General features: G+C 47.3%; 1 protein-coding gene across 1 annotated transcript in view; it reads left to right on the forward strand.

Annotated features, from left to right (window-relative positions):
- Positions 1 to 2,187: 2,187 nt before the first annotated feature.
- LOC132455776 (mucin-2) overlaps positions 2,188 to 15,000 on the forward strand; it is a 25,462-nt gene continuing 12,649 nt past the window's right edge. The window contains exons 1-2 of the mRNA XM_060049737.1: positions 2,188 to 7,341; positions 10,973 to 11,047. Coding sequence (XP_059905720.1) covers positions 3,404 to 7,341; positions 10,973 to 11,047 — 4,013 coding nt within the window. The 5' untranslated portion in view covers positions 2,188 to 3,403. The remainder of the gene's footprint in view (positions 7,342 to 10,972; positions 11,048 to 15,000) is intronic.

The raw sequence follows: 15,000 nt of genomic DNA on the forward strand, positions 1-15,000 counted from the left end.
TGGAGAAACCAGCCAGGGTAAGCTAGATTTCGAAAGTATCCAACCGAAAAAATCCCATCCCGGCCTTCGGGCCTCCGTCCAAAGCCACTCCACCAGAACACATGACTAGCTCGCTAGCGTTAGCAATCGGTGTGCCTAGCCTGGTGGAAGACTCGGGTCATGTGCAAAGAGCCAAAGGCCAGAGTGCAGCCAGGTAGGTAGCTAGGTAGCTAGGCAGACAGGTAATGCGATAATTTCATCCGGCCCGAATGAGATGATTAGCTGGGCTTATTGCAGGGCTGGGACAGCCTCAGTAACCAGTTTTATTCTTTATTTTTTTGGTCACAGCATTTGATTTATTGATTGCTGTCGAGATGTAAAGAGAACTTCAACAAATAGGACAAAAAAAAATGCTTCTAAAATTAATTGCTTAGCCTATTGCCGAGAGAGAGAGAAAAAGAGGAAGAGGGATGGAGAGGGAAAAAACAGGACATAAATAAAAAGTGGCAGCCCCTCGGGTATCTCTCTCCTGCCCCCCCCTGTCTCTCTCTCCCGCTCTCTCGCGATCTCCCTAAATAACCTGGGAGCTGTGGAGGAGTTTCTAATTACCCCCCCCTTTCCTCTCGAACCTAACCACTAAAGACGAGAGAGAGAGAGAGAGAGAGAGAGAGAGAGAGAGAGAGAGAGAGAGAGAGAGAGAGAGAGAGAGAGAGAGAGAGAGAGACGAGAGAGAGAGAGAGAGAGAGAGAGAGAGAGAGAGAGAGAGCAGAACAGATGAGGTCTGTCTGTCAGAAGCCATGAGCGGGAGATAACAAGGCCATGGAGATCCATAGATTGTTTAAAGGCAAACAACACACACACACACAGCACTACAGCTTTGTGTGTGTGTATGTGAGAGAAGGCGAGGTAGGGGTGGAGGGAGGAGTGTGTCAGTGCGTTCTTGAGTTTGCGTTTGTGTGTGTGTGTAAGATAAAGAGAGGTAGGGGGTGGACAGAGAGTGTAAGTGCATTCTTGTGTGTGTGTGTGTGATTGAGAGAGTGGGTAGAGGTGTGTGTGTGTGTGTGTAAGAGTGATGAGAGAGATAGATGTGCGCGAGAGTGGGTAGATAGATTTGTTTATTTTATCTTTATTCACATTACATCCACCCTGCTACAGAACACATGCACACAGATGTGGAAACACATGCAATTAGACAACGATAAAAATGAAAACTAAAGAGGTAGACTTGAGGAGACTCAGAAAGGTAGAGAGGGAGAACCCGAGAGAGAGAGAGAGAGAGGTGAGAGTTACTGAGAGAAAAAGCGATAGAGAGAGCATGCAAGGTAGAGAGATAGAGACAGAATGCTAGAGAGAGAGGTAGAGAGAGCTCCAAGGTAGAGAGATAGAGACCGAATGCTAGAGAGAGAGGTAGAGAGAGCTCCAAGGTAGAGAGATAGAGACAGAATGCTAGAGAGAGAGGTAGAGAGAGCTCCAAGGTAGAGAGATAGAGACCGAATGCTAGAGAGAGAGGTAGAGAGAGCTCCAAGGTAGAGAGATAGAGACAGAATGCTAGAGAGAGAGGTAGAGAGAGCTCCAAGGTAGAGAGATGGAGACAGAATGCTAGAGTTAAAGAGAGAGAGAGAGAGAGAGAGGTAGAGAGAGCATGCAAGGTAGAGAGAGGGACAGAATGCTAGAGTTAAAGAGAGAGAGAGAGAGCTAAGGAGAGGGGCAGAGAGAGAGAGAGAGTGCTCCAAGGTAGAGAGAGGAAGGCAGAATATGAGAGAGCGAGAGCGGTGGCTGCGAACCATCAGGGTCCGACTGCAGAATCACAGTGACGAGAACACACTGCGAAGCACAGCGTGGCGGACGGCCTGTCACACACTGGCCTCATGAATCAGGAAGCGTGTCACAAGGGCACATCATCAAGGACCAATGAGAAGGTCACAAACTGTTCAACAGGAAGTTACGAGGGAAGTGCAAGCAGAATAATAAATGCTTGAATATTAGTATTTGATTGCAACAAGATTCTATTGTAGGACTCATTACTACTCTTGTTTGTATATATTTTTAGAATTTCTATTATTTTGTTAATACTTTACTCTTATGCATGTATTTTTACATGAAGAGATATCAACAAAGCCAACGCCCACAACATTTTACGCAAAAAGAAATATTAAATGGTGTTCTTCCTTGGGAGTATTTTGGATTCGGTTTTTGCTAAATAAGTACCTCATCATTTAGCCATTTAATCAGGTCAGTTACACAATTCTTGACTTCTATATTTTTTTCTTCCTTCGTCCTTCTGGTCTCTAACTTATTTTTATTGAACTGCTCAATTACCTTATTATATTCCTATTTTTTCATGAGGGCGATTCGGCATACATTATCTATCATTGGAAATGCGATAACATAAATAGAAACTCACTAAAGTCCCTCACTCCTTTCTGCCACTCTAACATTCTGTCTCTCTCCTCTATTTACAGCACACCTCGATCATCCCTAGCCATGAAAGGATGCGTCTCTTAGCCAAGTCCTGGAGGAGAAAGGGAGAGAGAAAGAGAGCGAGAGAATCAAAACCAAACTCCAACGGAGGACATCCGCTGAAGCAAAAGAAGAGTGATGAAAAAAAAATGCGGACGGCGATAGAGCGAGATTGGGAAGCACATTGGCCGGTTTCATACCCTCTGATCTCCTGAGGAGCAGAGGGAGTGTTGGCGGGGATTCGAGAGAGGGGGAGAGGGACAAGTCGAGAGAGAGCGAGGTCCGTTGTTAATGGAGTTGGGATGGATGGACGGCCTGCATTCATCCCAGCTCTGCCCGGTTGCTGGTTCCATCATCAGCCCTATCAAGACTTCATTTCTTTGGACACTATACGGAACGAGCGCACAAAAGAACTGAAGTGTGCAGTTAACCAGACTCACACGCAAGGGCAGGTGCAAGACATTTCTTAGATTCTTCTTCTTGTTCTTCTTCTTCGTCTTCTTAGGTTTTATCTACGTTGTCGATTGAATGTTGTGACCAAAGCTTTCTGCTTGAGTGTTCTACTTATTCGGAAGGAGACAAGCTTTTTTACTTTTTCCTCGGTTAAGCATCCTTCACCGAGTTCCATACCTGTTATGCTTTATTTGCAATACTTATAAATACAATATACTCTAAAGCTGTGATTATTCCAAACTGTGTACAACAAGGCTACCAATCGACGCTATCAACGTGAAATAAGACTACTGAACGCAATCAAACGAATAGTCACCGCACCCCCCATCTATTGTGTGATGGAACGGGGATTTCGCCAAATGACATCTAAATGTCTCTTGTGGTCGTAATAAATATCCAATAAAGCAGGGAGCGTATCTCATTTACTACACAGTAACACAGAAAGACTTTTGTCATATCAAAGTGCTTGCCGGGGCCTGTGGATGTCGGGGGTTAGTGACAAACAGAAGACATGGTGAGCAAAGAGCCTAACCAATTGATCACAGGCCACACAAACAGCAAGAGCACCTTGGCCTTGGACAAGCTGCCCGGCACTATGACTGTGCGCTCTGTGCTGCTAAACCGAGACTCCCCGGACATCGAGAGCCGGCTGAAGAGACGCCGCAATCGCACCCACCAGGTCCGCTTCAAGGACCTGGAGGATGGCAGCAGTAGCAGCAGTGGCAATGGTGGCACGGCCGAGTCCAAGAGCCAGTCGAGGGGCTGTACGACGGAGTCCAAGAGCCAGTCGAGAGGCTGTACGACGGAGTCCAAGAGCCAGTCGAGGGGCTGTACGGCGGAGACCAAGAGCCAGCAGAGGGGGGTTACGGCGGACTTCAAAAGCCAACAAAGGGGGCTCACAGATTATGGCAGCCCTCATCCCACCCGCAAGCAGAGCAGCAGTAGCAGGGTCCATCGGGGGTGGGCGGACCGGGACGGGCCGGGTTGTGCGGCTCTGCCCGGGAGGACCTCGGTTGTGGGGGCAGTGCGAGGGGATATGGCAGATACCATAGAAGTAGTGGCTGCCTTCTTAGCGAGGGCCCCACCTCACCCATTAACTCCAGGACCCACGCGTCGCTGCTGGATCCCACCTCAGGCCAATTCTTTAACTTTGCCAATGACGCGAAAGTCCACCACGAGCACCAGCACAGCCATACAGACTTCCCCATGCCTAAAGAAGCCCCAGTCGCACTCCTCGAACCGCACACACAGCTACAGCCTGAGGGATTCGGTGGGTGTGGATGGGGATGACGAGCAGGACTCCCAGGATGAGTATCTGGGCAACAACCATGGATCGGCTGCACGATCCAGGAAGGACTTTGTTTCTCCTGAGACGCAGCAGCAGACAGTGGCCGTGCGGGAGGTCAAGACCCAGAGGTCAGACGGTGAAGCATCTGTTGCTTTGTTGAGAAACTCTAGACATGGTTGCCCTCCGCAAACCCTCCGCCACGCGGAACCCTGCTATTGCTCATCTGTGACCTGTCGAGAGGGCTCCAGGCGCCCAGGGAGCACTACCCCGTCTCTGGTTCGGAGGAGGAAGCGGCTAAACAGGGCCATAAGTGACCCAGGGAAAGAGGTGTCCTTCTGCACCACCCCGACACAAACTGACAGTCCCACTCCTTTACGGTCACCCACAAAAGCTGAAGTCTGCACCACTGAGGTCCAGACTAGGAGCCCTTGTCATTCTCCTCCACCTCCAGAGCAAAAACACTGCATTGCCCAAAGTCCAACAAAGAGACCGATTGTATGCCCATCTCCATTTGCTGTAGAAAAACAACGCTCCGCCCAAAGTCCAGTAAAGAAACCGATTTTATGCTCATCTCCATTTCCTGTAGAAAAACACAGCTCCACCCAAAGTCCAACAAAAGGTTCATGTCCATCTCTACCTCCAGAACAGAAAGACGGCACCATCCAAAGTCCAGTGAAAAGGTCATGCCCATATCCAACGCGAGAACCTAAACACTGTAACACCCAAGTCCAAACTGACGGCCCTTGTCCATCTCCAGCTCCAGAACAAAAACATAACGCAGCATACACAACAAAGAGTGTATTCTCATCATCAATCCCTGATGGAAAACCCTGTACCACCCAAATCCCAAACAAAAAATCAGGTCAATGCCCAGTTCGAAATCCTACACATTGTACCACTCAGGTCCAAACCGATAGCCCATGTCAATTTCCATCCCTCAATCAAAAACACAGTCCCACTCAAAGTCCAACAAAGAGTGTAGTCCCATCGTTTCTAGATGTAAAACCCTGCCCCACTCAAAGTCCAATAAAGAGTGTAGTCCCATCGTTTCTAGATGTAAAACCCTGCCCCACCTCAAGTCCAATAAAGAGTGTAGTCCCATTGTTTCTTGATGTAAAACCCTGCCCCACCCAAAGTCCAATTAAGAGTATAGTCCCATCATTTCTTAATGAAAAACCCTTCACCTCCCAAAGTCCAACAAAGAGTGTAGTCCCATCATTTCTTAATGAAAAACAATGCACCACCGAAAGTCCAACAAAGAGTGTAGTCCAATCGTTTCATAATGAAAAACCATGCACCACCCAAAGTCTATCAAAGAGTTCATGCCCATCTCTACCTTTAGAACAAACAACCTACACAGCAAAAAGTCAAGTAGAAAACCATCATCCGTTGCCATCAAACCATAAACAATGCAACACCCCAGAACAAACTGAGACACCCTTCCCTTATCCTTCAACTAGTCAACCCTGCAGCAAAAAGGCCCCAATTAACAACCTTGTCTCGTCACTAGATGTAACAATGAATCCAAGCTCAGCAGTCATTCAACCTGAGAACTTGTCTATGCCCAGTACTTCTCTACCCCCAGTGCAGTGTCATGAAGGCACCAAAATCAATACTGTGCCTTATCTTCCTACCCCTCCGTCTACAATCGCAACCACACCGACGCCCCAATCTTGCGCCCTCTCCCCTTTCCCTCCATCAGCCAGGCCGGTGTGCTCCACTTCGGGTCCCACTCCCTCAGCTCCACCCCCTGGCATGCCTTGCCCCACTACGGCCCTTATACTAGACCCAAAATCGGTCCCTTATTATACTGTGGTGTCGCCGCTAGATCCTGCCAAGGCAGCAGCTGTCAGCTTCAGTCCTTCCCCTATAACATGTCTTGAGGAGATTGCTAAGGCTTCTTTCTCGACCATTAGGCCATCCGCATCCATCTCTTGCTCCACCATTACCCCAGGCGCAGCCCCTCCTATCATTCCGAATGGACCCATCATTGCTTCCCCTACTGGCCCAAATGCAAAAATCCCAGCTACACCTCTACCTAATCAACCATCAAACAACACACCACAACCACATCCATCCCCTTGTACGTTTGTCACCCAAACTTCTTTGTCGTGCACTTCAATATCATACTACACCACCACACACCCGACCGGGCTCACTGGCCTCCACTCGAGCTCCACGTTGCCCCCTTATGCCACTGTGATACAGACAGTATCCCACTGTAAAATCCCATGTCAAAGTGGCCAAACCATCTCTGCTGCACACCCAGGAATCCCACCTTATTCTTCCCCGGTTCCAAAGCTTAAGTCATGCACATCTCCACCCTTACTCATTCAGACGTACGCATCCACCCTCCATAGCGTGCAGTCCTGTGCCACTCCAAGCAAGGCCGCTCCCTTATATTCTTCCACTTTTCGGGCTGCACCGCCGTACACGCCCCCATCTCAGGACAAGAAGGCTGTTCGACTCCCGCCGCCACCCCCACCCCCACCTCCACCCTACACCCCACGCAAAGAGGACAGCACCACTCCAGGCTCTGGAACCAGACCCAACACACCCGGGACGAGCTGCAAAGAAAAAGAAAGCGAGAAGGAGAACAGGCAAGATTTGACAGAAACAAAGTCACCCCAAAGTCTGTGTAGGAGAGCCAGCTCTCTGAGGCACAGAGCTGCAACCCCTCCAGTTTCTGTAATTAAAGAAGGGAAGCAGTCCTACACTTTGCCTGCCAAGGCCTGTTCTAGGCCCAGCTGTCTCAGCTCAGCCCAAGCTCAGCTGGGGGCGTTACACAAGATGCTCTGCTCAGGAGCCAACACGAGGTCCATCGCCTCCAGTAGCCAGCAAGCCCTCCCTCCGAGCCAGCAGGACTCTGGCTCCGTCTCCGGGGGTCAGCCGACAGCAGGACCCCTAACTGCTACCCAGGCCGAGACTTTAAGGCAGGTCCAAGAGATTCTGGGGGGGCTGGTGTCCGGAGCCAGGTGCAAACTGGACCCGTCCAGGGTGGCGGAGAAGCTCCTGGGGCCTAACGGACCCCTGCATGACATCCGGGCCTTGCAGACCCAGCTCCAGAGTCTGGAGGGGGTGTTAGAGACCAGCCAGAACACCATCAAGGTCCTGCTGGATGTCATTCAGGACCTTGAGAAGAAAGAGGCAGAGAGAGACGGGTGAGTTTGTACGAGCACTTCTGTCAAAAGAAAAAATATTTTCAGAAAAAATATTTATCATGAATAAAAATTATAATTCACACGGTTGAAAGATCGGCTCCGATATGAATATGAATAGGAACAGGGCCGTGTATCAGCACAATTCTCAATAACCTTGAAGAAGGTTATTAAAAATGGATGAGGATAAGGAAATCGTTTTTTAACCACAGAGATTCCTTTTTAAAAAACGGTTTGTTCCCTGTCTCGTGCCAACAGTCGTTTGGTTGTATTAGTGCTCGCGTAAAATGAAGTGGCTCTTTCTGTTATTGGAAAGCTTGATATGCAAATCCGCCTAAAATCACTTTGGAGCAAGATAGTGAATGAAACAGATGTTCTTAGAAAAAAATGGAAACGACGAAAAACAAAACCAAAACAAAGCGGGGACTTCAACATGGCAGGCGTACTGTGTGTCTCCGACAGCCAGACCTCAACCTCAGTGTCAGTATGCTCTCTCGTAGCCTGCGGATTCAATTTGGAGAGGCTTCTTTTCTCGCATACTTTTTTTCTTTCCACTCCTCTGCCCAGTAGCCAAAAAAGACAGCAGAAAAAAGAAAGAAAAGAAAAACCCATACGAATGTCAGAAAACAGAATGATGGCAGCTTTGTTCAAGAAGATGGTCAACTCTGTCGTGGAATAGGGTATACAACGGTTTGGTGTTTCGGGGGCAGTATTACACTCCCCCCCCCCCCCCAAGAAGAAGAAGAGACGGGCGCGTTCCAACAGTAATAACCTTTCCACTTCAGGTGTGGGGAATATTACAGGTTATTATGCTCCTGGTTCTCCAGGAGGCAGACGCTCTATTTATAGCCTGTGTTCCCCGTGTATTGTGTGAGTCAGTTAACACCTTGGCCCCGCTGCCGTGTGGATATAACGCAACAGGGGAAATTCATAAGAAACGAGACAGGCGGAAAAGAGACGGCATAAACACACGGTAATAAAAAAAGGAGCCTAAATAAAATAGACCAAAGGCGGGGGTATGTGATTAAACACGATAGGCGAGGAGACAGGTGTGTAATGCCGTCACTGGTGAAAGTCTCTTTCGGTTTCTTTACATCTGAACTCTCTCGGGTTTGACGCACGGAGGCTTCTCAAGGGATGCTTGAGTTTCATTCTATGTCGCAACTCTTTCCTCATGCGTGCAACTCTCCAACGTCACATATAGCAATCAAGTTTTAGCCCGTGTTACCGTGTCCCTCATAAAATAAAATGAAAACCTTTATACATTTCTCATCAGCGGTTTAATTAATCTACTCCCCCCCCCCCTCCCTAAATTGTAAACCGATTAGTGAATATTCCTTGCCTTATCTGCCACCAAAATAGCACACATGATGTAAGGGAGAGGAGAAAAACGTTGAGGCGAGGAGATAGAGGGAGAGATGGGTGTCTATGTATCTCGTAAAAAATCCTTGACAGATGTCTCGAGCAATATAACCCTAATCACACTGCAGGCGCTAAAGCCCATGTTTTAATATCCAGCCTTCTACTTCATACTGTAGCGCCACCTCTGGTCATACAGAAAGATGTTCTTGTCTTGCTCCCCAATATAACTATTAAGTAATGGGCCAAAGTTTTCGTACTACCGTAATAGATCTAAGTTTAAGTATTCAGCCATGGATCTCCGTATTAGTACTCAGTAATGGATCTATGCATTAGTATTAAGTAATGGAAGTAAGTATTAAGTAATGGACCTTCGTCACAGATTTCAGTAATGGACCGAAGTATAAGTATTCAGTCATGGACCACAGTATAAGTATTCAGTAATGGGCATGAGTCACAGTATTCGGTAGGTGAGCTAGGTCACGGTATTCGGTAGCAGGCCTACCTATAAGTATTCCCTAATGGAGCCAAGTATAAGTATTCATTCAAGGACCACCAGAAGAAGACTAATTTGCGCGAGTGGATGAAGCTTTCAGAATGGGATTTTAATAAGTGTATTTCTACAGCGGCCGGTATAGCGGTTGTTGAGTGAAACCTTGACACTTGACACACTGTTCCCAGTTTACTGCTGCTTGCTGCGTTTCGCCGACTACACTCTAACAGATCCCCGCCTCATGCAACTGTGATTGGTCGAAAATAATATGAAGCGAAAGAAAGTGAAATGCCCCGTTCACCTAGCCTGGTTCTACCAGACTCTCGTACTTCACTTCATTTCATTTCATTTGTACAGAGTCTGGACCTAATCAATTGACAAACGTTAACTCACTTGAAGGCGGGTGTCTGTTGAAGTTTAAAATGATTGGATCTGCCCAGTGCCACTCTGGATCTGCCATAACCAATCGCTAACGTTTGGTTGTGACGTATGTCATGCGCCGGGAATCACGCGCAGGTTGTACACAAACCAAACACCTTGCGCGTCTGCACGAAAATGTCCATCAACGACAGCTGCAGGTTTTGTTTGTTGAATTTAATTTATCAGGGAAAAATTGCACATTGTAAATCAACTACCGACCTACAACAACAACTCAAACTGGCGCACGACTTTATCGTCATTGTTCTCAGACACGCCCTCTGTTCGCTGATTGGGCGCCGCTGAGGCGGCGCCAGAAAACCAAATTACATACAGCAGGTCCAGACCTAGTACTGAAGGGAAATTCAAATTGAGCGGAAGTACTTAGGCGGGCGGAGCCAGGCTACCGTTCACCCCGATTTTAGCGCGTTTGCCATCACACTTCAGATATCGATCTCAAGTCAGACTCCTGAGAAGAAACACAATATAGACCTGACTCTTCCCCATCGAGCGGTACTTTATGCATGAGGTATCAGGACATGTGAGTCATGTTTTTTTTACGTAACAGTCCGCTCTCCTCTCCAATGGAAGTTATTCATATTTATTCCTTAAAGCATCATTAGATGGTTGGCTAGTTTTTAAAGAGCGAGGACGGACACATTTACATGCCATGCGCCTTAAACAGCATCCTGAGAAAACTGCAATACCATAAATAAAAGATACGTTTCATTATAAAGTAAACCATATCTAGGTCTTAAGGAGAAATTGTCCAGCACGCACATGCACACGTCACAAACATGCACACACACACACACACACACACACACACACACACACACACACACACACACACACACACACACACACACACACACACACACACACACACACACACACACACACACAATATGCTTACACACAGACACATGCATATGCGTGCACACACACACACACACACACACACAATATGCTTACACACAGACACATGCATATGTGTGCGCACACACACACACACACACACACACACACACACACACACACACACACACAGGGTTGTGCATACCAGACAACAACGGTGTATGTATTTGATCCTTTTTTTCTAACATTTATTTTGTATGATGTGTTACATTACATTCAGCATGATTCATGAGGTTATGGTTATTCTGGGTCTAGCAGCCTTAGGCATTTTTGAGCGAGATTATGACCAAATTACTAAATTGCGATAGAAGAGGTAGAAACATAAAAAATATCCAAGGTTATTCTCCACCACTGATCATTGGAATGTATTAACATGCTTTTACTTTTTTCTTTTGGACTTTTCCGTTTTTTTTTCCCTGTGGCTCATTATGGGTTTCCCCCCAACAGGAGGCACTCCTACAGGACTGGACAGGATATAGAGAACTGTGGTACCTGCAGGGACTGTGCCTGTATCATCTACAGGTAGGATACACACACACACACACACACACGCACACACGCACACTAGCTGCTAGCTGCTAAATATCAATTCAAAGGTGAAGCTATTATTTTAGTGTGATTTGTAAGAAATGGCCCAGCAATCTCTCATTTGCAAGTGAGTAAAATAGAAATACTGTATGTGATTTGAGCAAATGACGACTGTATGAGACCGCTCGATTTAAGACCGCTCCCGGCTTTTTCCTGACCCTTAATTCGGATCACAGCACCCGTCCCCTGACTGATTCGGGAGATCCATCTCGCCTGTCAATCACATGTGCGTGAATTGCAACGCTTCTCAATGGCGGTGAAAAGTAGGGAGGGAGGGAGGGAGCCTTGAGGGGTCTGTACGTTGTTTTGGTCGTCGGAAGACACTGTCTCTGTTCTGCTTTTTCTCTTTACCCCTTTGAAACCTTACCTACAGCAGCTTTAAGTCCTTCATGCTACGACAGCAGCGACGGCGGTGTAGGCAGTGGGTCCGGGAGGAAGGGGAAGGGGAGGGGTGCCTCGCTGTGGCCATGGGTTAGAGGGTTCGGGATACGGGCGGTTTTAATGATGCGAGCAGTCTGTCCACATCGGGGGCCACATTGTTGCCATCGCGCCGCGATAAATGGGATCACGGAGCAGGCCTGCGCGCCATGGGATGTGGTCCGGATCACAGACTCGGGAGGAATCTGATTGGGTGGAATGTTCAGACTTGACAGCTAATGAGTCCCGGTGTGGTCGCCCGGTGGAAGTAGCCGGGAGGTGGCGAGTGTTTGCAGGGGTCACAGAGTCAGAAAATAGCCCGCACACACGTGCAAAGAAATAGAGGAAATGCATGCAAGCAGGCAGAGTCACACATCTTACACACACACACACACACACGCACACACACGCATACACACCGACACAGGCGCTCACATAGAAACATTCAGACACACACACACACATAGACATATATACGCATGCACACAATCACACATTGTACCCACTTATCCACACACATACACGCACACACACACACACACATGCATACACAATGACACAGACACACACACACAGGTTACCTCTTTTGAGATTCAAATTGAATAACCAATTAAAAATTGAGGATTGCACAGTCCACGGCGAGAATGAATAAAAAACGGCGGGTATAATAACGAAGGAAACTCTCGGAATGAAAATAAAACCCACGTACCTCGAAAGGGGACAGTGAGGGGGCGAGGCAGACGGTAAATAAAGCGGCGGAGACAGAGAGACAATGGGGCAGGGTGAGACAGGAAATAACGAGAGGAGACGGCGCCTTTCAGTTCTCCACAGCGATCAGACAAAGAGACGCAGATCAATGGAAACACGATGAGAGCGGGCGAGCGGAGGGAACGAGTGGAACACATTCATAATCATTCTGAAACCCATAGTATTGGTCAAATTGTTTCCGGCGATGGGATTTATTACAATGAAATGGCAATATTAATAGAAGCATACACCTGGAAATGTCAATTTTCTTTGCCGGTTATTTTGACGTTAAATGTTAATTGATAAGGCAATTAAAAAATAAATCTTTATGGAAATATACATTTGAATAAAAACATTCATAAAGAGAACATACAAATATGATATGTATGTAATGTATCGAATAAACAATTCACTATTTTACGAGTTATTCAGCCAAACCAAACTTCCTGTCCTCCTGAGTATCAGGAACAGCAGGGACAGTTTTCTGCTGATATGTAGGTTATGAATTCGCCTGCCTTGCTAAGCTGCGATGTCACCTTCTGTGCTGTGGTTGTTTAGAGGGTGATGTTGTGCAGATTTAGTCATGGTCACTGCCGAAGTCAGCCTCCAGGGCCGACGCTTCGCTACCTATGAGCACGTTCGCACACACACACACACACACACACACACACACACACACACACACACCATCACACACACACACACGCACAAACACACACACACGCACACACACACACACACACACCTTCACACAATCACAAAATCACGCACCAACATTCATACAATCACATAAACACACATTCACACCCACACACTCACAATTAAATACACAAACACACACACATACACACACACACACACACACACACACACACACACACACACACACACACACACACGCATACCTAAACACAGTTACACATGTGCTACATAGACCCACACACCCACACACACTGCTCAGATATTTTTGGGAGCTTTTTGTCTGTGCGTGGACATGCAGGTGTGAGTATTTGTGTGTGTGTCTGTTTGATGTTAATAGTACACCACTGTGTTATCAATTATTATCTGATGTGTACAGACATTGACACATGAACCTGACAACCAACTACATCACTACTATTTAGCTCTCCCCAAACCGTCATATCATTTAATTTGTGTGAATTTGTACAACCCTTCTCGTATAAGATGGACAACCTCCACATTTAATGATGTGTTTGCCTTCAAGAAAGTTATGATGCCCCGAAAATCTCAGGACTGGCATAACTTCTTGTACACAAAATGCTAATGAAACTTTAAGCCATGCAAATGTGAGCACCAGTGGCTACAGCAAACCAAACGCTTGGTACTAAACCGGGCCTCATTAACAAACCACTGCATCTTTTAAGCGTCTTAGTAGAGTTAAAAAGGATGCGTTCATGTCATATTATTCCTTCCTTGCAAAACCACCGGTACATAACCTGCATATTAATAACACGAGACGGGGTGCGTGTATAGCTGCGCCGTGCTAGCCCGGCCTTAATGAGCTGCCGTGTGGAAAAGCATTCCTCCATTATGTGTTTTGCTAAGTGGCGTGTGTGCTGAGCAGGGTTCAACGGGGGAGTTCGGAGGTGGAAGTTATGTAGCGGGAGACGGCGTTGTGATCAGCTGAGCATTCAGGTGCTTGCGCTCTCTTGCCGCTGTCTTTGTTTGATATTACAATATCTACTCAATCCCGGAGGGGCCCTGACACACCCTTTTAGTCTGAGAGAGGGGATAGAAGCGGGATAAAGGAAATAAATCGTTGGTTAAAACTTGTTTGTGGAAGGCTCTTTGCAGTGGTATGGTGATTCATTCCCATTTGCCTTCGCTCAGCGGCTGGTCAATGTTATCTAATCTATTACATTCTAATATTTTCTGCTATACTAGTCTAATAAATGTGAGACTTTTATATTTGACTTTATTCTATTCTAATCTATTCTATTCTGATCTCTTCTGGTACGAGCCAATCACATGTAACGTAATGTGATCGAACGAACGACCACAGGATCTTCCGGTTCCCCCTGCTAGACTTGGCTTGCGTTGCGTTCGCCCCAGAGTGTGCTACTCTGAAGGTCCGTGTGGGCATGTAGTCCAGCGGAGGAACCTGCTACTGAGGTCCAGGCAGAGTCACAGGATCACCCAGGGAGCTTGAACTGAACTTTTTGTGACAGCGCCTACATTTCCAGCTCATCACAACCCCCATTCGCCACACACACACACACACACACACACACACACACACACACACACACACACACACACACACACACACACACACACACACACACACACACACACACACACACACACACACCTCTTTCTCTCTCACTCTCACTCTCACTCTCACACACACACACACACACACACACACACACACACACACACACACACACATACACCTCCCTCTCTCAGGCACACAGACACACACCTCCCTCTCTCTCTCTCACACACACACACACACACACACACACACACACACACCCCATGGTGAATCAGCGCTTTCTGACGCACGCGTTCTCTGACACCAACGTTGTATGACAGGCAGAGATCTCTCCGGGCTGACTGTTCCTCCACCCACCCACCCAGGAAGGGTAGGGGAGGGGAGCAGGAGCCAATAGGGCACGATGAGTGGGACGGAACGAGGAAGACCTGGCTGGCCCTGGAGAGAGAGGGAGAGAGAGAATAACAGATGGGGTGAAGAGTGG

Source organism: Gadus macrocephalus, chromosome 4, assembly GCF_031168955.1.
Source record: "Gadus macrocephalus chromosome 4, ASM3116895v1".
Classification (NCBI taxonomy): domain Eukaryota; kingdom Metazoa; phylum Chordata; class Actinopteri; order Gadiformes; family Gadidae; genus Gadus; species Gadus macrocephalus.